Source organism: Caloenas nicobarica, chromosome 3 (assembly GCF_036013445.1).
Source record: "Caloenas nicobarica isolate bCalNic1 chromosome 3, bCalNic1.hap1, whole genome shotgun sequence".
Classification (NCBI taxonomy): domain Eukaryota; kingdom Metazoa; phylum Chordata; class Aves; order Columbiformes; family Columbidae; genus Caloenas; species Caloenas nicobarica.
Genome location: NC_088247.1, coordinates 22,589,704 through 22,609,115, shown reverse-complemented (window position 1 = coordinate 22,609,115; position 19,412 = coordinate 22,589,704). Strand labels below are relative to the sequence as shown.

General features: G+C 37.4%; 1 protein-coding gene across 2 annotated transcripts in view; it reads right to left on the bottom strand.

Annotated features, from left to right (window-relative positions):
- Window positions 1–19,412, bottom strand: part of MYOM2 (myomesin 2) — an 81,631-nt gene that overhangs the window by 36,788 nt on the left and 25,431 nt on the right. For both annotated transcript variants that reach the window (XM_065632692.1, XM_065632693.1), the window contains 9 exons: window positions 18,458–18,619; window positions 16,427–16,568; window positions 14,634–14,833; window positions 13,427–13,480; window positions 10,716–10,843; window positions 7,522–7,705; window positions 4,918–5,092; window positions 3,396–3,517; window positions 1,056–1,243 (listed from right to left, as the gene is read on the bottom strand). In XM_065632692.1, coding sequence (XP_065488764.1) covers window positions 1,056–1,243; window positions 3,396–3,517; window positions 4,918–5,092; window positions 7,522–7,705; window positions 10,716–10,843; window positions 13,427–13,480; window positions 14,634–14,833; window positions 16,427–16,568; window positions 18,458–18,619 — 1,355 coding nt within the window. The remainder of the gene's footprint in view (window positions 1–1,055; window positions 1,244–3,395; window positions 3,518–4,917; window positions 5,093–7,521; window positions 7,706–10,715; window positions 10,844–13,426; window positions 13,481–14,633; window positions 14,834–16,426; window positions 16,569–18,457; window positions 18,620–19,412) is intronic.

Below are 19,412 nucleotides of genomic sequence, written 5' to 3'. Positions count from 1 at the left end.
TACATTAATCATTTGTTTACAAATGCATTAAAAATGAAAATATCTGGAAATCATTGCTTAGTATTGCCCTTTCATGTCTATCCTACCCACCCTTTTTTACTTCTCAACATCCACGCTTCATCTGCTATGTCAGAAATGTCAGTTACAAACTCACTAACAAGCATACACACACTTGAGTGTTGCTGGCTGTTTTCTGTGCATAATACATTTTTCCTGAGCTCATCTGCAGCATGATTTTCTACCTTAGTGTCAAATATCTTCTAAAGAGTTACTTTTACCCTGAGATTTGTAGGAAAGTTGCAGACTTGTAGAAATAAAATTCAGTATTTGGGAATAGAATCTGATTGTTTAACTTAATTTAACAAGTGTCAGATTGATTAATTACTTGCTACATCCTATCTTCCTATCCTTTCCTCATGGAAGTTCACATCAAAATTTTCCTCTTTTAAGAAACATTGAATACATTGCAAGCACAACCAGAAGTAATTCATTTCAAAACTAAAATCATCGCTTTGGTACTCTGGAAAGGAGGCAATGAGGCATAATGCTAGTTTTATTAATATACTTCCCTTTCCAGCTGAAGGCAGATTTTGAGAGTAAGAACAGGGACAGTTACATTTGTTCTCAGCCCACCTCTATTTCATTTACAAGCCTCCAGTTCTACAGACAGCATGGTCATCTGTCCTGCTAAATGCTTCCATCCTTTCTCTGCATGTTATTACAGTGATGACACTTATAGTGCTCATTAATGAATACAGTTTATGAAGCATTTTATGACTCATCTTGTTCTTTATGAAAAATGTGCTTCACAACTTTTTCCTCAAAAGTTTCCTCATCTGAATGGCCTTATTGGTCTTAGAATTTCATAGCAGGGAATGGCACTGATTCTCTACCACAGGTTTTAGGCTTGTTGCACTGCAAAACACACAACGGAAGGGCCTGTTTTTCTCGTAGTATGTATTTAAAGAATTTTTCTGCAAGAAAGCAGACCTCTGCTGAAAGCAAAGGAATAGTACAAATCATTTCCAGAAAGACAAGGATTAAAAAGTACCAACCGTATAAATTGTCTGGGTAATAAGGGAAGAATTGACTTCATGCCAGTTTTGATGGTTAGCTTCCCGTTTATCCATATAATAACCAAGGATTGGTGAACCTCCACTGTACCTCGGTGCTTTCCAGCCAAGGGTCATCGAATGACCATCACAGTTCAGAAGTGTGATACCATGAGGATATGATGGGCAAGCTGTAAGAAAATAAGCATCCTGAGAGTTAGGACAGAGTCTAAAGCACTGCAGTGTTGAAGTTGTTTGGTGTTTTTCGTATTGCTTTTGTTTTCTGCAGCGTACTGCTATCAGTTGCATATCAGTAATAAAGTAGGTGTAAAGCTGCCAGTCAACATTAATTTTATCTCTAAACATAAATATGGATGCTTTTGAAGCATCTGCCAAATGTGCTGCCCTCTCAGGAGATAGCAAGAAGGAATAGATGATCTTTGGTATGGAAATGGTAATGCCAGCAAAAATTATTCCAGACTAAACATTATGCTTGAAGATTGAAATGGACCAGAAGATCTTTTTCTGCTAAGAACCAAGAACCAACTGCTCAAGTAATTTTGGAATACAGTAAGAATCACCCAATAAGAAAAAAAAAAAAAAAAGGCTATGAACTTGAATGAAATGAAGTCATATGACTATCTGATCTATGGCCTTCACGTTTTTTCCATCCTATCCCCATATTATATGTCTACTTTGGACTGCGAGTGCTTTCTTTCCTATAAGGAATAGAAAATATTTAGACTTCAACTAGCTTAACCTATAGTGAAGCAGAAAAGACATTTCCTTCATGAGTTTCCCTGCATGACTTTACACCCATCTGTAGCAAAAGCAGAAATGGTACCCAGGCATCTTCCTAGAGATGAAGAAAACTGTTTCCCTTTCTAGAAATCACTGTTTTGTATTTGCCATCCATGCATGAAAGTTTGCCTGAAGATACTGCTTTCTTGACCCTGTTTTACTGCAGCCAGTACAGGCTAAGCACCTGCCTCTAAAGCTGATCCGATATTTTCAGTTGAATTGCCTGTATAACCTGAAAGAATGTGACTTACCTCATTCGGAATATAATATGTTGTCAGAGGCCCTTAATACAGTCCCTGATCTTCCAGCTGTACTAGTGATCAGAGTGAAAACAGTTATCAGCAGAACTGACCTTTTGTTCTTTTTTTCAAAAGTGATATTACACTCTGAGGCCATAAAACATGGCCTTTGCAATTATTACCAGTTATTGGTAAATAAGAATGACCAAACTCCTAAAAATGCCCTTAAAATAATATCACAGAACGATTCTCGCCATACTAAGGTAAGCCACCTATAAATAGTCCTGTTAAATTCCTGTTAAGACTGCTGAAATGGGTAAAAGCCATCCACATCCTCTAAGTGGGTGTAAGGTCCATGTGCTCTGTGTTTGGTGACATACCCCATGCAACCCTCATCTTCAAAACACACAGTGACAAAAAAAACAGGTGCAAGTGCATTTACAATATAGGGGTGATAGATGTACAAGTGTCCATGCACCACCTACCCATATGAGACATGCTTTGTCCTAAAAAAATCAAATAGAGTAAGTTTGTCAGTACCATCTCATACAAATTTATCTTCTAATAGCCATTCTGAATTATAAATCTTTTAGAGGATTTTTTTCTGACAAGTGTGCCTATTAGTCTTCTTCTCCAAAAGACAGGGGCTATCCAGGTGGGGAAAAGGTGTTCTACTTTAAATTTTTCAGTATGAAACTCTGCAGAAAGGAAAATGACCCCATAGTAGCCCAGATCTACTTTTTTTCCTAAATAACTATCTAATTAAGTATCCAGCCTTTCACTCAGCATGTATCCTTCCCACTGAATGTTGCACAATGGATTGTTCTTACACTGAAATTTTGTTTGCAGGGTACCAGAAGAGGTAGATTGTGCTCTAACCTGTGGCAGCCAAAGGGAATTTTCTGCTTGGTTCAGCCACACAGTAATAAAGTTTCCTGAAACCCTTCTAAATGGAACAGATTCCATGCTAATCTGGTTTGCACCACTCCAAATCACCTAGAAGCTACTTGTCTAACTTAATCAAGATTTACAGTTTCTTTGTTACAGCTGAGGAACAGAAGGCAACCTGCCCATTATAGTGAATCTAACCCAGTGTTTCTAACAGGCATTATGAATAACTTTTTTTTTTTTTTAAACAATGTCTTTTCTCTCCAACAGCCACATGCTATAAACGTCACTAAAGGGACATGCTTGATAGCTGCAAAATGTACTGTTATAAAAAATGAGACCAAAGGAGTTCATTGCTGAAAATATGTAACTTTTTCCAGAAACAAGAAGCTGAGTTGCATGGAGCCGTACTTACTAAGGGCTGCCTGTACTGTTATAGCCTCTGATTCCTGTGAGTTTTCACTGAATCCTACAGGATTCACAGCTTTTACACGGAAGACGTACTGCTCTCCAGTTTCCAAACCATGAACAACAAACCTGGGTTAAAAAGAAATAGCATAATGTATTAGTATCTATTTTATAGGAACCATTCTGTGCTGTAACATGAAGTCTTGGTAACAGTCAGAAAGCTCAACTTCATGAGTGCTTCACAAAGGAAAATATTTCTGAGAGGGAAACCATAATACAATGACACGATGTAGTACAACATAATTTGATGGGACTCTGGAACAAAAGTCACAGGACTTGTTAAATTGCTAGTGCTGAGCTACTGAGTCACACAAACCATAATATATTCCCTCTGAACAAACCATAATATATTCCCTCTGAACTTTGGCCTGTTAAATTCTAATCTATTCTGGGAAGGGACTATATTTTTTACTGCATTTTCATAGTCACTATCAAGAACAGCTTTCAGGTTTGATCTGAGTTTCTAGGTAATTAGCGTAGCAGATAGTCAGAACCGTCTTATTGTAGGATATGGTCACATATGACCAAATGAATATTTTTTCTATTTTTGTTCCATCTCAGTCCCTCTGACCAAGAATTAGTCTGTACTTTTTCTCTGATCAAATTCCTTGACTACTCGTCCAAATGATTCAGCAGAATTCAAAGTTCTTCCAAAATTAATTAATAATGAACAAATCACTAAACAACACAATATGCTCGTTATATACCCATAAGAGAGTATAAATTACAGATCTAAACTTTATATTTGATGACTGATTCCGATAAAAGTAAGTAAGATTGTCTCAAAGGAAATAAATTGAAGAATCATATAATGAAGTGCGATATTCTCAGGAGGGACTAAGAAATCATCAGTAATACAGACAGGACCAGCGTCATGACAAGGGAACTAGAAAGAGGGGCTACTGTCCTTTACCCATAGATATAGCAGGTCAGGGGGCCCTGATGTTTCTGGGGTGGGAGACCTGGATTTCCAGCACAGTAGTGTCAGCAGCTGAAGCACTTTCCCCACCGTGTTTATAGCAGATGTGGCCTGCCCTTTTGCTCTGGTGTCCATGAACCATGGGAAAGCTTCTGAATTCCCTCCCCTTCTCATACTCTTCCTCATGTGCATCAGGTCTGTTGACCCCATAACACGATCCAGACTTTAAGAAAGGCTTTTTTTTGTCCTTACTCTTGTCCAAGACATACAGAATCATGTCTCTAGAACCTGCTCTTATAACTCGGCATCATGGAATAGACAAAAGATACTTCTCTTTGGAGAAAAAAAAAAAAAAACCACCAAGGTGGGGGGAGGCAGAAAGGCTGTCCTGCAATCTGAAAAACTTAGCTCTGAGAATCTCCAGACTGTGTTTCTTCACATTCATTCAACATTAACCTTCCATGATAACACTGTTGCTTAGCACGTAACTTGGCTTAAAACTATCCTAGACTTTTCAGACCTCTCCAAGATACAGAAGTATTGTCAATACCTGTTATATTTAATAGGTTTATGGTTGCTAGGTTCCCAGTGATTTGATCCCACCACAGAATAGTCAATGTAGTAGCCATATAAATTCTCTTCATGTTTCGGTTTATCCCATTGAACTACCACTGATGTTTTTGTATTCCTTGTGGCCACTACCCGACCAGGTGCAGATGGGACAACTAAGAAAAAGAGAGAAAACATATACTGTTATGAAATACATAAAAATAAAAGTAAGCTGAGGTAGATGCAACACGATATACTTTTATCATATTTAATCACTACATCTATGACTTCTACTCTATTAATATTGCTATATGATATATACTTTAGCACATTTGTCTCACTGTAAGTCTGGATTCTTCTAGATATGTGTGTATATATATTTATTTTTCTACTTGTTTACTTAAAGTAAACTTACTCTAAGCTATGAGGCTCCCTTGTCTCATTTTACATAGGTTTTCCGAGGAGTCAGTTGTGGGAGAAAATATTTTCACATATCAGTGTGGCATACAGATATGAAAATGTTCTCTCTCAAAAGTTCTCTCTCAAATGTTCTCTCTCAAATAAGAGGTTTATGTATAGCTTATGCTTCTGTAGCACTACTGCATCAGTAAGAAACGCACATAAACTGTAGAGGTGTGATATCATAAGTACTGAGAAATACTGCCTTCCACTCAGCTAATGACAACCCCAGTTCAGAAAAGGTCAGCTTTTCAGGACAACTTGAAGCATAGGTTTGAATGCTGAGTGTTTATCTTCACTTAGCCAGATGGATTTCACAGAAGCACAAGAACATTTCTTGGAAGAGATCTCTGGGAATCATCTGGTCCAACCTATCACTGAGAGTGGGATTGTCCCCAACGCTAAACTGAATTGTCAGTCATGGATTTGTCCAAGTCTTGAAAACTTCTGACAATGGAGATTTCACAGTTTCCCTGCACCACCTTTTCCAGCCTTGTACTCTTGCACCTTTTTCGCTAAGAGAGTAAGTCCAACATGAATTTACTAAGCTACAATTTGTGGCTGTTGCCTCCTTTTTTTTTTTTTTTTTGGTCATCTGGCATTGCTGAGAACAGTCCGGCACCATCACTTCGTATGTCACCAAACAGCAATCTCACCCCAATGTAGACACTCCATAGCTAGGTGCCATAGGGCAACTTATGGCAACATCAGCCAACTTATCCTCCAGGCTCCAGTTGGCACAGTGAGAGCAGAGACATCTAGACCATCTGTAGATGCCTACATGGAAATACCTAAACTTAGATGTTAATCTCAAACTCAATGCTCAATTGCACTATATTGTCAATTCAATCCAATTGCACTATATTGTCATTTTGTATGGCCTAGGATAGCACATCCATCCTCTAGTTTCTGCTCAAGAGAGAAAGCCACTTATAATTCCTGTGCAATGATTGCCATCCCCATGAAGTTGTCTCAGCCACCCTCAGGAAAGTGAAACGGCTCTATGTGCAGGCAACTAAAAGGAGCCATGTGTGTCTGATGTATTTTAGCTCAGGTGGTAAACTCTATCTCTGAAAATACACCTGCAGTTTCTCTTTAAAATAGCATCTTCTGCATTCTGCTTTCAGCTATAGCTATGATTTATTCAGAACATCTTGCGTTAACCCCTAAGGGATAGCCTATTTTCTGTACTAAGTGAAATAAATACAGTCTTTTTCTTCCTTACTTTAGGGAATATTGAATGGTTTAAATAATTTATATGAATTAATGAGACATCAAATCAAGAATACATAAAAGCAAAAGATGTTTTTATTTCATCATGCATAGTTACAGATTAAGCTAAAGGTGACAGATTATATTTTTTTGAATTACGGTAAACATTAAAAATCTATCAACATTTAGTCAACTATGGTATATTAGATACTGCAAACATTTATATTTCTAGCAAGCATACTAGTAAGATACGTGCTGTTATGGTGACAGCTGTCAATACATAGTGCTGTTATATATGACCTCTGCAAAACTGCAAAAGCAAACCAAATATTTGAGCAACAAGATGAATTATCACTCCCTAAATTTTCACTTGTGTTTTTTAATGTGCCCCAAGATAAACACTTCACTTCCATTTGGAATGTTACCACTGAATATGTAGACAAATTTTCTCCTGTCCCTGAAATCTACTCACCTGCAAGCCACAGGAATACTGCACCAGCAGTAATTTGCAACTCAGAGTACTAATAAAGAAACAAAAGGCTACCTTATGTAGTTTAAACTGTAGGGAATTAGGTAGTATATAATTACCTGAGCCAGATAAAATAATTACCTAAGTTAGTGATTAACCTGTATTATCCTATTTTTAACAAGTCACATTAGTGAAGCACTGTTAAGAATGAGTAACTAAAATTCATTTACTTTTTTTAACAATTCTTGGTCTCAACAAGGAGACTTGTGATCATTAGGAAAAATTTTGAATGTTTCTAAAATTTAGCATCTTGGTCTGTTTTGAATCTTTCATAGTATTGAACACAAATCTATTTTATTATTATTATCATAATTATACTAATCTAATTAGAATTAGTGTTGTCTATTTCCATTTTGCAAAATATCAATTATATTTAATATTAATGCTTTACAATTGATGTCTTACCAACAGTATCTTGTGGTTGAATAGGTTCTGTGATTTCAGATGGATCACTGATGCCATGCTTATTTGCTGACAAGACTCGGAAAACATATGATTTTCCTTCTGCAAGGTCAAACACTGCATAGCGAGGAGATTTTACTGCAACTTGTGCGTTGACTCTTTGCCAGCTTCCGCTGCCAACCATGGACTATATAAAAAAAAAAAAAAAAAGCTGTGACTCACTTCTGTGAACTGTCAAAAAATGAACATATTGCTGCATTGCATCCTGTCATGAATTTATTTAAGACCTATAAGAGAAGGATCACTCCCAAACGCTTCGCTTTAACATATGCAAATTCTCATAGCTCAAGCATACCATTACTCTACAAAAAAGTCTGAATAACTCACTGTCTCCCTGCCTGTCTAGGCTTCAATATATGCACGCTTGTACATACAGCTAGTCTTCAGTTAGAGCCATGACCGTCAATTTGGTTGGTCCCAAAAGAATTACTCTCATGTTCTGCAAAACTCACTTGAACATCCAAAGGTTTGGTATAAAGCCAGCAAATCCTAATCCAAATTCTGCAGAAAGGTAGGGTGAGGGATGTTACTTTAGTCATTGCTTTATCTTTATGTATTCTGTTGAGTAAGGTCATGTCCCTAAAGGCATTCATCAAATGAAATAATTACTTTTGAATATTCTCAATGCAGCAGCTGAGCTAATCATCATCACAACTGCACATGGAAGAGAGCCAGCACACCAGCACTCTGAGAGAAGTCTGCTGTCCATTAGGTTCCCTAGATAAACTGTTGACCCAAAACAAAAATTAGTCATGGAATCTTTCAGCAAATTTAGTAAAACCCAAGTGCCCAGTAAATAGCCTAAATAAAATTTCCCTCAAGCACAGAAAGGTGCATACAAATCAAATGTTCATAAAATTTTGCAACAGGGAGTCTGGGAACAAAGCCCGATAGACTGTGAACCTCTTAGAGGAGGAAAAGTGTTTCATGGGTGCGTGGAAACTACCCTGTATCTAATAAGGCCTACTATAGATAAATAATAAAAATGTAAACAGCTGGAGCCCATATACCAATATCTTTTTCATAGATACTGAACCCACTTACTGTTCTCAATAGAAAAAAATAAATATAACATCCATTTTCTTCATAATAAAAAGCAAGAAAATATGAAATAAACATTATTTTGTCATATATTTTATTTTCTGGAATGAAAAATGTTAACTTTTGCATTTCATTTTGACAGAGGAAAGAATCAACATCACATTTTAGTCTGTAGTTTGCTTTGATTTATCTGTTAAATAATGATTTTAAGGGATAGAAAACTCATTTCCATTTTGTGATTCTTGAAGCCTTTAGAAATTCATTGTTATTCTTCAGGACTGAGCCTTCTTTATTTGAAATAAATTAATTAGAAATCGTGCTTTTCCAAATTAACAGATGACTATGAAAAGCAAAAAAACAAACATTCACTTATGAACTGACTGAGCTATTCATATATGTAAGTTATTTATATTCAAAAAGATTTTAGATTCAAGTATTAATTAGTATGATAAACATTTTTTTCTAATAACAGCGTTTTAGTACTCATTCTCACTTTTACTCAGTAAGTTTGGCATTTAATTAAGACTTGTTTGTTTGTCTTTGTCATTGCTCTACACTGTTTCTGGAGCTATAAAAAGAGATTTCTGTAAAACAAGTGTGTATATATATATATATATATATATATATATATATATATATATATATTTTCCAGTTCATACATTTAGAATGAAATTCAGCTAACCAGGTGTAGGTGTCCACTCAATGAAAATCTATATCTAAGCTTTTTATCTTGGCTATTTCTGCATATTCTAGAAACAACAAGGTATTTGCACACCAAGAGCTGGTTCAAAATCCTTAAATGAGTATGCTTGAAATTTATAGATAATAGCAGATGTATGCAACTAGGAATAAGTATAAGGAAAACATGCTATTTTACTGCATAGAAGTAAAACTAGATACTTATTTCTATGGGAATTTTCTTTACTTCTTTTGAATGTGAAATGCAGAGTGGGAGAAATCATGGGCATGCTTGCTGGAAAATTTAACTGGTGACTGGACTTCACTTTACACCTATTGGTTCTACATCCAGCAGCTAATGGATGATGAAGAATGCGGAGATAGGCTACAAAGGTCTTTTAAAGTGTAGATTTTGACATGACTGAAAAGAAAGAGGCAAGATGGGGGCTGCAAAAAGAGGAGTGATGTGAGCTGAATGATTGGCTGGGAAATGAACTTCGGAGGAATGTGCTGAACAGATGTGAGAAGAAAAAAAATTGCATGGTAAGGGCCTGAGAAAAGGCTGTTACAATATTCAAGATGCAAATTGAATGTGGGGCAGTTTTAGTGCTTGTGGATCATTAAGAGGGGGCATATGCTAGAGGCATAATTCATAAAAACTAAGTATAGTTTGGCATGTAAGAGTTTTAGAGGTCAGGTATGAGGCCCAATTTACTTACTGGGGAAAGTTTGCAGCAAGAAGGAAAGATTATGACCTCTGGCTGTAATCCAACATACTTAATTTAGAAACCTGGCTCAGGGACTCTTAGTAGCTTCGATGGGAGAAGAACAAACCTCTCCTACTGTGATCACTGAAGTCCCCTGTCAAGTCGAAGAGAAGAGCAAAGCAGCCGTGAAGACTACCAGGGAGCAGTGAACCTGAGACAGGCATCTGCCTCTCCGCTGACCTTGCAGGGAATAGATTGGAAATGTCAGGGTGTAGCAGAGGGTGCCGTAAGCATGCAAAAAGGAAAGTAAGGATCAAATTATGAGTCACCATTTATTCCTTGCTGTACCACAGAACTACCAGAAACTTTCCTTTAATATAGTCAGAGTATAACTTCCACTCTTGCTTGTAGGACTGCAAAATCTTAAGATGTTTCTTTTCCATTCAACCACTACCTTAAACATGTAGTTTTCTCTCAGTTTAGACAGCAGTAAGCAAATAGCACAGGGGCATCCTTTTCCCCAAACCTTGAATTCCAATGCTCATTAAATCATGTAATAAGACATTTGATTGTCCGTGCTTCTCTAACATTTCATTACCAAATCCTGCGAGACCTCAGAAAGTGTTTTATTGTTTATTTTGTAGTTCTAAAAATGAGTTAGATACAGCAATGAAACACCTAATAGCCAAGTGCCACTATACAGTACGGTACCTTCTCAATGAAATATGTCACTGGCTCCCTGCCACGGGGAACAGGTGGATCCCAGCTGAGTACGACATATGTTTTGCTGATTTCTGAAGCATGTACATTGGTGGGAGGGCCTGGAATCTGAATATCACCTGGAAGAGTGATAGACACAGCAAGTGTTAAACAGCAGATTAACCCCTGGGTCAGCACTCATGCTACAGCTCATCTTTCTGATCTCCCACCCTGCAATGCAGTGCTCAGCTATTAGGGGCTGCGATACCACCTGTGCAGTTCAGTTGATCACTTCAACTAATTTTTGAGAAATAAAGCATCAGTATTAAAAGCTATTTATTTACTTTTTTCAGTAGAGGTTAAATACGCCCCCTGAAAACCTGTGCATTTGTCATTTTCTTTGATAGCATTTGAATTACTTCTATCTGCTGGGCAGACTGCCTTGGAAAAAACCTACTCACTACATGCAAAGGAGATATTTTTTGATAGAAGACAGAAGTCTAAAGAGTTATGAGAAAACAGACTAGAAGAAGATATCTGGAAGGGAAGTGCAGTAAGGAGAAAACCAGCTTGAAATAAAGCAAAAAGCAGAAAAATAAGCAGAATCTATTAGCATCGTATCCTGTAAGGTGATGGTATCACCAGCCATATAGTCTAAAGAACTTCTAGAAACTGTGGAACAAAGATATAAAAATTATGTCACCAGCCCACTGGTGACTGCATCAGTTGGAGTGTCCTGATCAAACCCACCTGCAGGGTTGCCAGGAACACGAGGCCTGGGCAGGCTGGAGGAATTCATCATGGCCCTTTGTGGTCACAGTCATCCACCACAGTGTAAGAAGCATCCATTTTCACTATCTGAGTAATTAGAATGGTGTAAACCAGCACTAGATAGCAGTGGGTCCTACCTATGACAGACCACTTGAGGAATAGCTACATAGCCCTGAAAAAGATTCCTCTTGGTAATAGGTCAGAAAGAGTAACTCAACAGATACCTTTTTTTTTTCTTTTTTTTTATGGCTTGCAATATAGAAAGCAAAAATTTTTTGTTCTTTTAAGGTACACTTTGCCACTTCTCAGGCTAGCAAGGAGCATATTTCCTCTCAATGCTCAGGATTTGACATTAAAAAAGAGAAAAACATTTCAGTAATAATCTCTACATCAGGGACATGATGTTTTAATAGTTTATAAACATCTGTAGAACCAACCAGGCTCGAAATGTACACTGCAGCTATTTCATCATACCCATTTCCGAAACAAAAAACAGATTTTTTTAAAGCAAACTGATATATCCAAAGAAAAATTATTTTCTCTCAATGCTTTCTATGTTTGATTTCCTACAAATACACTTTTTCTTTAAGAAAGGCCCATGAATCAGCTGAGTTTAAGACAAAAATGCCTACAAAGCCAAGAAAATTACAATAATCTTTCACAGCATAATGCATAAAGTAAAAAGGTTTCCAATCGGCTCCACATAACTAAATCTCAACATGTTTTCTTACATCCTTGAAAACCCCAAAGCTGACATAATTTGTAATGATATAACAGGATGGTGCAGCCTACACTCCCAGAATGGAAGGTTATCCAGCACATTTGTGACCTATGAGATCATTTTTTCAGAAGTGGTCTCCAATCTTGCAGATGAAAGTAATGATCTATAAAAGCAATGGTATTTGGATATCCACGCTCCTTTATTAAGTATGCACATTCATGTAACAGAAATCCAAATATCATTGTTCATGCTTGTGCCAGAGTGGCCATTTAACACCTCTGATCATTCTCAGGGAATCCTGAGAGCAGGAGTATGTTCTGTGAAGTCAAACAAGTAAGACAAATGTATTCTGATCCCATAATGTTTCTGATTCTAGAATACCCATATCAATTCATTTAGGGTACCATTGTAAAAACAGAGATACTTCATCTGTCCTGCCTGTGCACTGGCGAAACCATTTAATATCTGATTCTCCTTCAAATTACACCTGTTCTCCAGTGGTTTCTCTTTTACTATATTATTATTGGCATTACAGGTTTATGACATTTGTGAAAGGGACTGGACAGACTTTGGTTTTTTACTACTGAGCCCGTATAGTTAATATTTTCGACAGTTTAAGTGAAAAGGTCATTATCCAAGCCAAAAAAACCCCAAGCCTATTACATATAGAAACAACCAAAGACAGAAGAAATTCAGCTTTATCTCAAAAGTTGGCAGTGATCTCTCCAGTCCTCCTGAGCAAAAACAATGTTTAGTGTATAACCTTAACCTTAAGAACAACCTCTCTATTCAGATAGATATATTCATTAAAGAATTGAGATAGATTGCATAAATGTTTATGAAAATGGAAATAACTTGCTCAGATCATCAAATTCAGTCTAAAAAGGCTATATTTAACTCCCAGAAGGATAGGAGGAAGGGACATGTGTGCAATCAAATGCAATGTTTAGCTGTTTAACTCAGCTTAGTACTAGCCAAAGCAAAAAGGTGAGGAGATGCTGTCTGCACATAACGAAAGTAGTGCTGTTGAGAGTGTGGTGTTCTCTGTTCTTTTAGACCTCACCCTTCCCTTGTGTTCTCTCAGCCTTGCAAGCCTGAATATCTGTCTTTATTTATGTTGTAAAGAGTTTGCTCAGTAGGTGGATTTCTTTTCAAGTTATGTTTTTCTAATTATAATGTTAAATTCCTGGAACATAAACAGATGTACTGAAATCATAGAAATTCTACGTACCTTCAAGATCATCCTTACTGATCACAATCTTTCGCCCTTCATCCACATGAATAGCTGTTGATCAAAATATTCAATTAGTTTATTGAAACAGTTCAATATATTTACAGATTTTGCAAATTATTGCTCATGACCTGCTCAAAAGCCCATGTGCCTTTATTTCTATAACCCTGTTATTAAATCTTTCCCCAGATGGAGTCAATTCAAAGGCATACACTGGTTCATTCACTTTGACAGGAAAACAGAGCGTGGTAAGACAGTACTATTTAAAGATGTGCTAAAAACCAAGAATCATAGTCACAGTAGATAGATTCAATTCTGTGGCAGATTAGTAAACAATTGTATAATGAATTTGACTTTTGTTATAGGAATTAAGCATAAAGCTAATGGAAACACAGCATATTCAAATCAGATTTTACAACCAACATTGGGGCAGTGCTCTGCAGTCTTCATGATGAGGTTAATTCCCCTTTGAGTAAAAGGAGCACACAAAACAGATGTGCAAGAACACGATATACGGAACCTGCACAGGGGTTTAGGACAAGGCTAAATCAATAAAACTACTCCCCAGAGCAAGCCAGCTTACTCTATTCATGCAGAAGTTCTCATAAGGCTCCTTTGCAGTCTGCAGTGGCCTTGAGCACAAGACCAGCTTTCAGAATTTTTCAATCTGCCAGAAAAGTCACAATATCGGAGACCCCAAAACCTGTATCATGGGGGTCTTTGTGCCGGTACTGGTGGTTCATTTAGGAAAAAAAAAAAAAAGTGGATAAAACAGCAATCTATGGGCCAGTAAATTCATATGACAATTTTTCTTTTTTTCTTCAACTAAACCAAACATATTCAATAGCTTTTTCAAAAGTTACTACCGGCAAACTTAGAAGTTTAGGAGATTTGAGGGCCCATCTCCCAGTGCAAATGATACAAACTTCCAGGGCATATTAGCTCTTTTGAAAACATTGCTTCTTGTGATAATGAAGGTCTATATTTAAAGCTAGGTAAAACTATAATTGAGAATGAGTCCCCAGGTCCTGTCAAATTGCCTGTATGGACCTTGCCATTCCAACTACATCTGCTGCCCTGAAATTAGTGAGATATTTAATCAAAGGAAGAAATAAACTCTGCTCCTTCAGTTAACTAAGCAAACAGAATCTTAAAAAACAACAACAAAAAAAAAATTCAACATCTGTTTCAGCCTTGCATAACCTACTTTGTGTTCTCTCCTGGTCAACAGGGTCAAGAGCTGCAACTGGTTCAGAAGCTCGTGAAGGCCTGCTGATGCCAGCACTGTTCACTGCTCTCACACGGAATATGTAAGATCGTCCCTCGTAAAGACCAGTCACAGGGTACTTGCAGATTTTTACAGGAGCATCATTGCACTGGACCCAGTTTTCCAAACCTACTTCACACCTTGGAGTAACAGAAGACAGCATTTATCAGTATCATCCCACAACAAATATATATCATCCTACACACATCGAGTCAGAATCACAGAAGTCATCCTCACTAAGTTGAGGAACTAAACCCTATATCTCATTAATGAAAGTCATGAACTTTATACGCACTTTAATCAGACAGCCAATTCCCACCTTGCTCATATTTATTTATAATATAATTGCAAAGGTCATTTTTCTTGCATAGTTTTTGGCCTTTTCAACTCTCTCTGCTTCCCGTCCGTTTGGTTTTCTTCCTTGTCATGTAAATAATAAGTTATTCACTTTTATTTTTAACAAACATGCATCTCCACAGAAGATGCTGAAATTGCAACGTTCACTTAATCTTTTCCATCTCTTTCTTGTCATATTTTAAGTTTTGTGCTTTTCCCTCCAGCAATGGTTGGGCCACAGAGTGTAGGAGTCATCAAGAAGCAGAGTGATGTCCTCATACTGGCTCCTTTGTGTATACACATCTGGTTTGTGTCCTACTGCTATACACTTCTCTGGAGAAGAATATCTTTTGCCCTGACAGTACCAGGAAAAATGGGGTCATGATCAAGGCCTCCTTGCCACTGCACTAATCCAAGCAAAACGTCAAAAGGTATAGCTGACCAGATTATGCAAAAAATAGGTGAAATATTCCCATGATCTATGCACTGTGCAAATTGGATATAAATGGTAGAGTCCCCAGGGCTTAAGTTAATTTCCTCATACTGACTTCCATTCATAAGCAAACATTTTCCAGCAATTTCCAGACAGTTGTCACTGAACTAGACCAAATTACGGGGCAGCAAGTAGCAATGAGCTGCAAATGTTGCTTTTAAGTGTAGAGCAGTATACATTATTAAATCATTTCAGTAATGTTTTTGCTGACTGACAGTTTCAGACACTAAGGATCAGATGTTCTGCTCTGGCTACAAGGGGCAAGCATGCACTTCAGTGGGAAAGACATGCAAAACAGCATCTGGATCCCTGGCTGCCTACACTCAGCTGAAACCACAGCAAAGTGCAAAGGAGACTGGAGGAGAGAGGTCTGCCAGTCTGATTTAAACTACCAGCTCCCGGGAGCCCATGCCTTGAGCTCCTAGTGTACCATAGTTAAGGCAAGAATAAAAAGATAATGTAATAACTCCTAGATTTCAGCTATTGCAGTATACAGATTAAAGAGACTAAATCTAATTCAAGATGCCCATGGATTCTGGCTTCTATAAATTAAATATTACCAAGGCTCACTCTCTGATTTGGCCACATCCACACTATTAAACATTTTCAGCATCTGATAAAGTGCGGCTGCCTGCAAATGATTACTGGGAATGGCCCCAAGCCCTTGTGAACTCCCAGACTGTGCCTGGAATTGCCAGGGAAGGTCCTAGATCATTGGGGCTAAAAGTTTGTCAGAGAACAAACTAGTAATTTAACAGTAGGACACTGAGTTCCAGTGTTTAGGATCTGTAAAAATACATCTAAAGAACCCATGCATTGAAGGATATAATGATCATATTTTTTCCTCAGTGTATACATGTTTTTGACAATCAACAAAATCAAATACATCATAATGTTTACATACTTGTCAACAAAATATCCAATGACTGGGTTCACATTGGTTGTGTTTGGTGGTTTCCAGGTAACAATTACATAGTCTCTGTTAGCATCATGGCATTTAACATCCATCGGTGCCCCTGGTGCTCCCGCAATCAATGCATCAGCATCTGGACCACAAATAAAAATAAATCAGTTTTGACCCTGACTCCTCTGAAATCTACCACAAAGACAAAAGGGAAGATTTCCAGCTCAATGTGCTATTTGTTTATATGAATGGGAGCCCAAAGATTTAATTATATGCTAATTCACTGCAATAACGAATCAGGCCCATAATGTCCATATCTCAACATAGATAAAAATGTTCAGGGACATTTTTGAGGACAGAAAAGCAATTTAGGCATGAAATATCTATTACTTTTCATAATAATTAAAAGCCCAGCTACCCCATGTGCTTTTGATACTCTTTCACACTGAAAGCCGTGGCTCAGTGGGTTACTGATGAGACCAACGTACTCAGTAAAGAACATGCAGCTGAGGAAAATAAACCTCTTAAGGAATACACAATTTGCAAACTCCCAGTACACTTCTAAGGCTACTTTTTATTTAAAGTCTTACAATACCAACAGGCAGAAGTAATCAATGTTCCACTCTTAAGACACCCTTCTGTGGCTTCATTTTGAGAGGTTTTGGCTGACGTGGACTCAAACTCCTAATGATGTCTCCTATCAGGTAAAGTTCCCTCCCTTCAAAAAAGGTTTTTATGACACAAAAACATAGAATAGAGTCTAAAACATGGATAGAGTCTATATTTATAGAGTCTAATCCAAATCAGTTGTGAGATGGCTGGTGCTCAATATCAGATCACAGTCTACATGAAAAAAAGAAAAAAAGCAAGGCCAACAGAGGACATAGCTGAACTCCAGAGTCCTCTGCATGCAAAGGGATCAAACATAGTATAAAATGATCAACAGAGGTACCTAAAATTGATCCACCATTACAACAAAAACTTTTTAACCTGGGTGCTTTCTTTCTTAGAAGGTAACTGAGAAATAGAAAACTTTAGCAAATTGTTTCTAATTAGATCAGGTTGGCAGAGTGGCTTGTTCAGGACATATTGCAAAGCTGATGAAGCCCTTGCACCAGACCAGTGAGAAAGATGGATCTCAACCCCTGAAAAAAACATTCATGTCCCTCCACCCCACACAAACTGTCTGGATGACATTTCTGCAAGACACATGTGTCCCAATGCATTTCCAAGAAGAACAAGGTTTAAAATTAATACAGCTCTGATGCCTTCAGTGAGGTTGCTCCAGTTTTCCACCATGAAGGATGTTGTCCAATGTATTTAAAAGAGTGAGCAAGAGACATTTTCATCTTTCAATAAAATAATAAAAAGTAAAAACTAAGTTCAGTTCACAGGTTCATGTGGAAGCTTATTCTCACTTCACTGAGAGCTGTGCATGCAAATGTGAGGAAAAATTCTGACCTTCATTCTATTTTAATACATTTTCCTCCTTTTATCTATGTCCCTTGTGAAACTGTATTTCTTCAGTGAGCTAATTTCTTACTTCTTTTCTCTGATTATTGAGATGACTATGACTGCTATAGTAGTGGGAATATTTCTTTTGCTTTCTCCTGTGTCTCCTCCTAAAGTCATGCACAAGATATGAGAATGTCCAACAAGGCTCATTCCCAGCTGGCAATCTCTAGAGCTAAAACCATCACAGTGAGGACTGGCAGTATGCAAAGACATTTATTTCCTACTGGGAAAGGAGACAGCAAAGAAAGAAACAAGCTGTTTCTTCACAAGAATGATTTATCTGGTTCTTCAGAAAAGAAAATTTCCTTAGGAGTATGCTCCTCTTGAAGTTCCCCACTCATGTGAGTTGACTGTTTTTTTCTAGCACAGACGACTACATAAATAAATCAAATTACTATGAAATACCACAAGGCTGGATTTCTTTTGTACTTCAGTTATTACATAGGATTGTTTAATAAAACTAATCTTCCTACTGCTCTTTTTAATTTCTCCCCAAGAAACAGATGAAAAGTTTACCTCTGACAAACAGGTATGCACTGTATTCGCTCACACCACCTTTTGTAACCATGCGCAGGGTGTATAAACCTTCATCATCTTTGTTCAGATGGGTAAAGGACAGAGCTGCCTGGCCTTCTCCAAAATACAGCTTCGTCCACTTGGACTCCTTTATCAGCACATCTGGAAGAGAAGATCCATCAGACACGTTACTATGCTGCTCAGAACAACTACGTCCTAGTGCAGCTCTGTGCTAATCAGGGGCACAAAGTAACCTTTATCCCAGTGTTATTCAAAGTGATGGTGCTTTGATGCTATGGAAATTCTACAGAGAGCAAACTGCATCTCTCTAAACTTATTTCATCAGTGAACTTTGGAGGATGTGAGGTCTCAGACTACCATATGCAGTGCCAACAACAGAATTTCCGTCACCGTAATTTTTAATACACCGTCAGAGAAAAATGTTATCCACATTTTGCAACAATGACATGGAAACCTGCCATACCCTGTAACGAATGCAGGGTGGAACTTTGTTTCATTTTTAATAAGTTTTGCTACCTGTTCAGGTCAAAAGTCGGATTGCTCGATATCTTCCTCCAAGTTTAAGACCAGATTTCAGTTTAATCTGAAGACTGCTATAAATGCACACTAAGTTCAAATCTTCAAGGCATGCCTATTGAGAAGTGAATAAAATTATATCTGAATTTCTCACAGGTGAGAGGTGATGACCCATGATTAATGCAAATTAATCTGATTGCCTAGTGAAACCACAGCAAAAGATTGAGAAGGATACTTTATGCTAGCCAAGGGACTTTCTCATATCACCCTTTTTAATAATTGATTGGATTATTTTTTATTTTAACTCCCTAAGACATGTCGCATACTAATTTATGGTAATCAATGCAGCAGAATTGTATTTAAAGGAACTGAATATTATACATGTTTATTATTTTATTGCTAAAATACACTTTGGAGC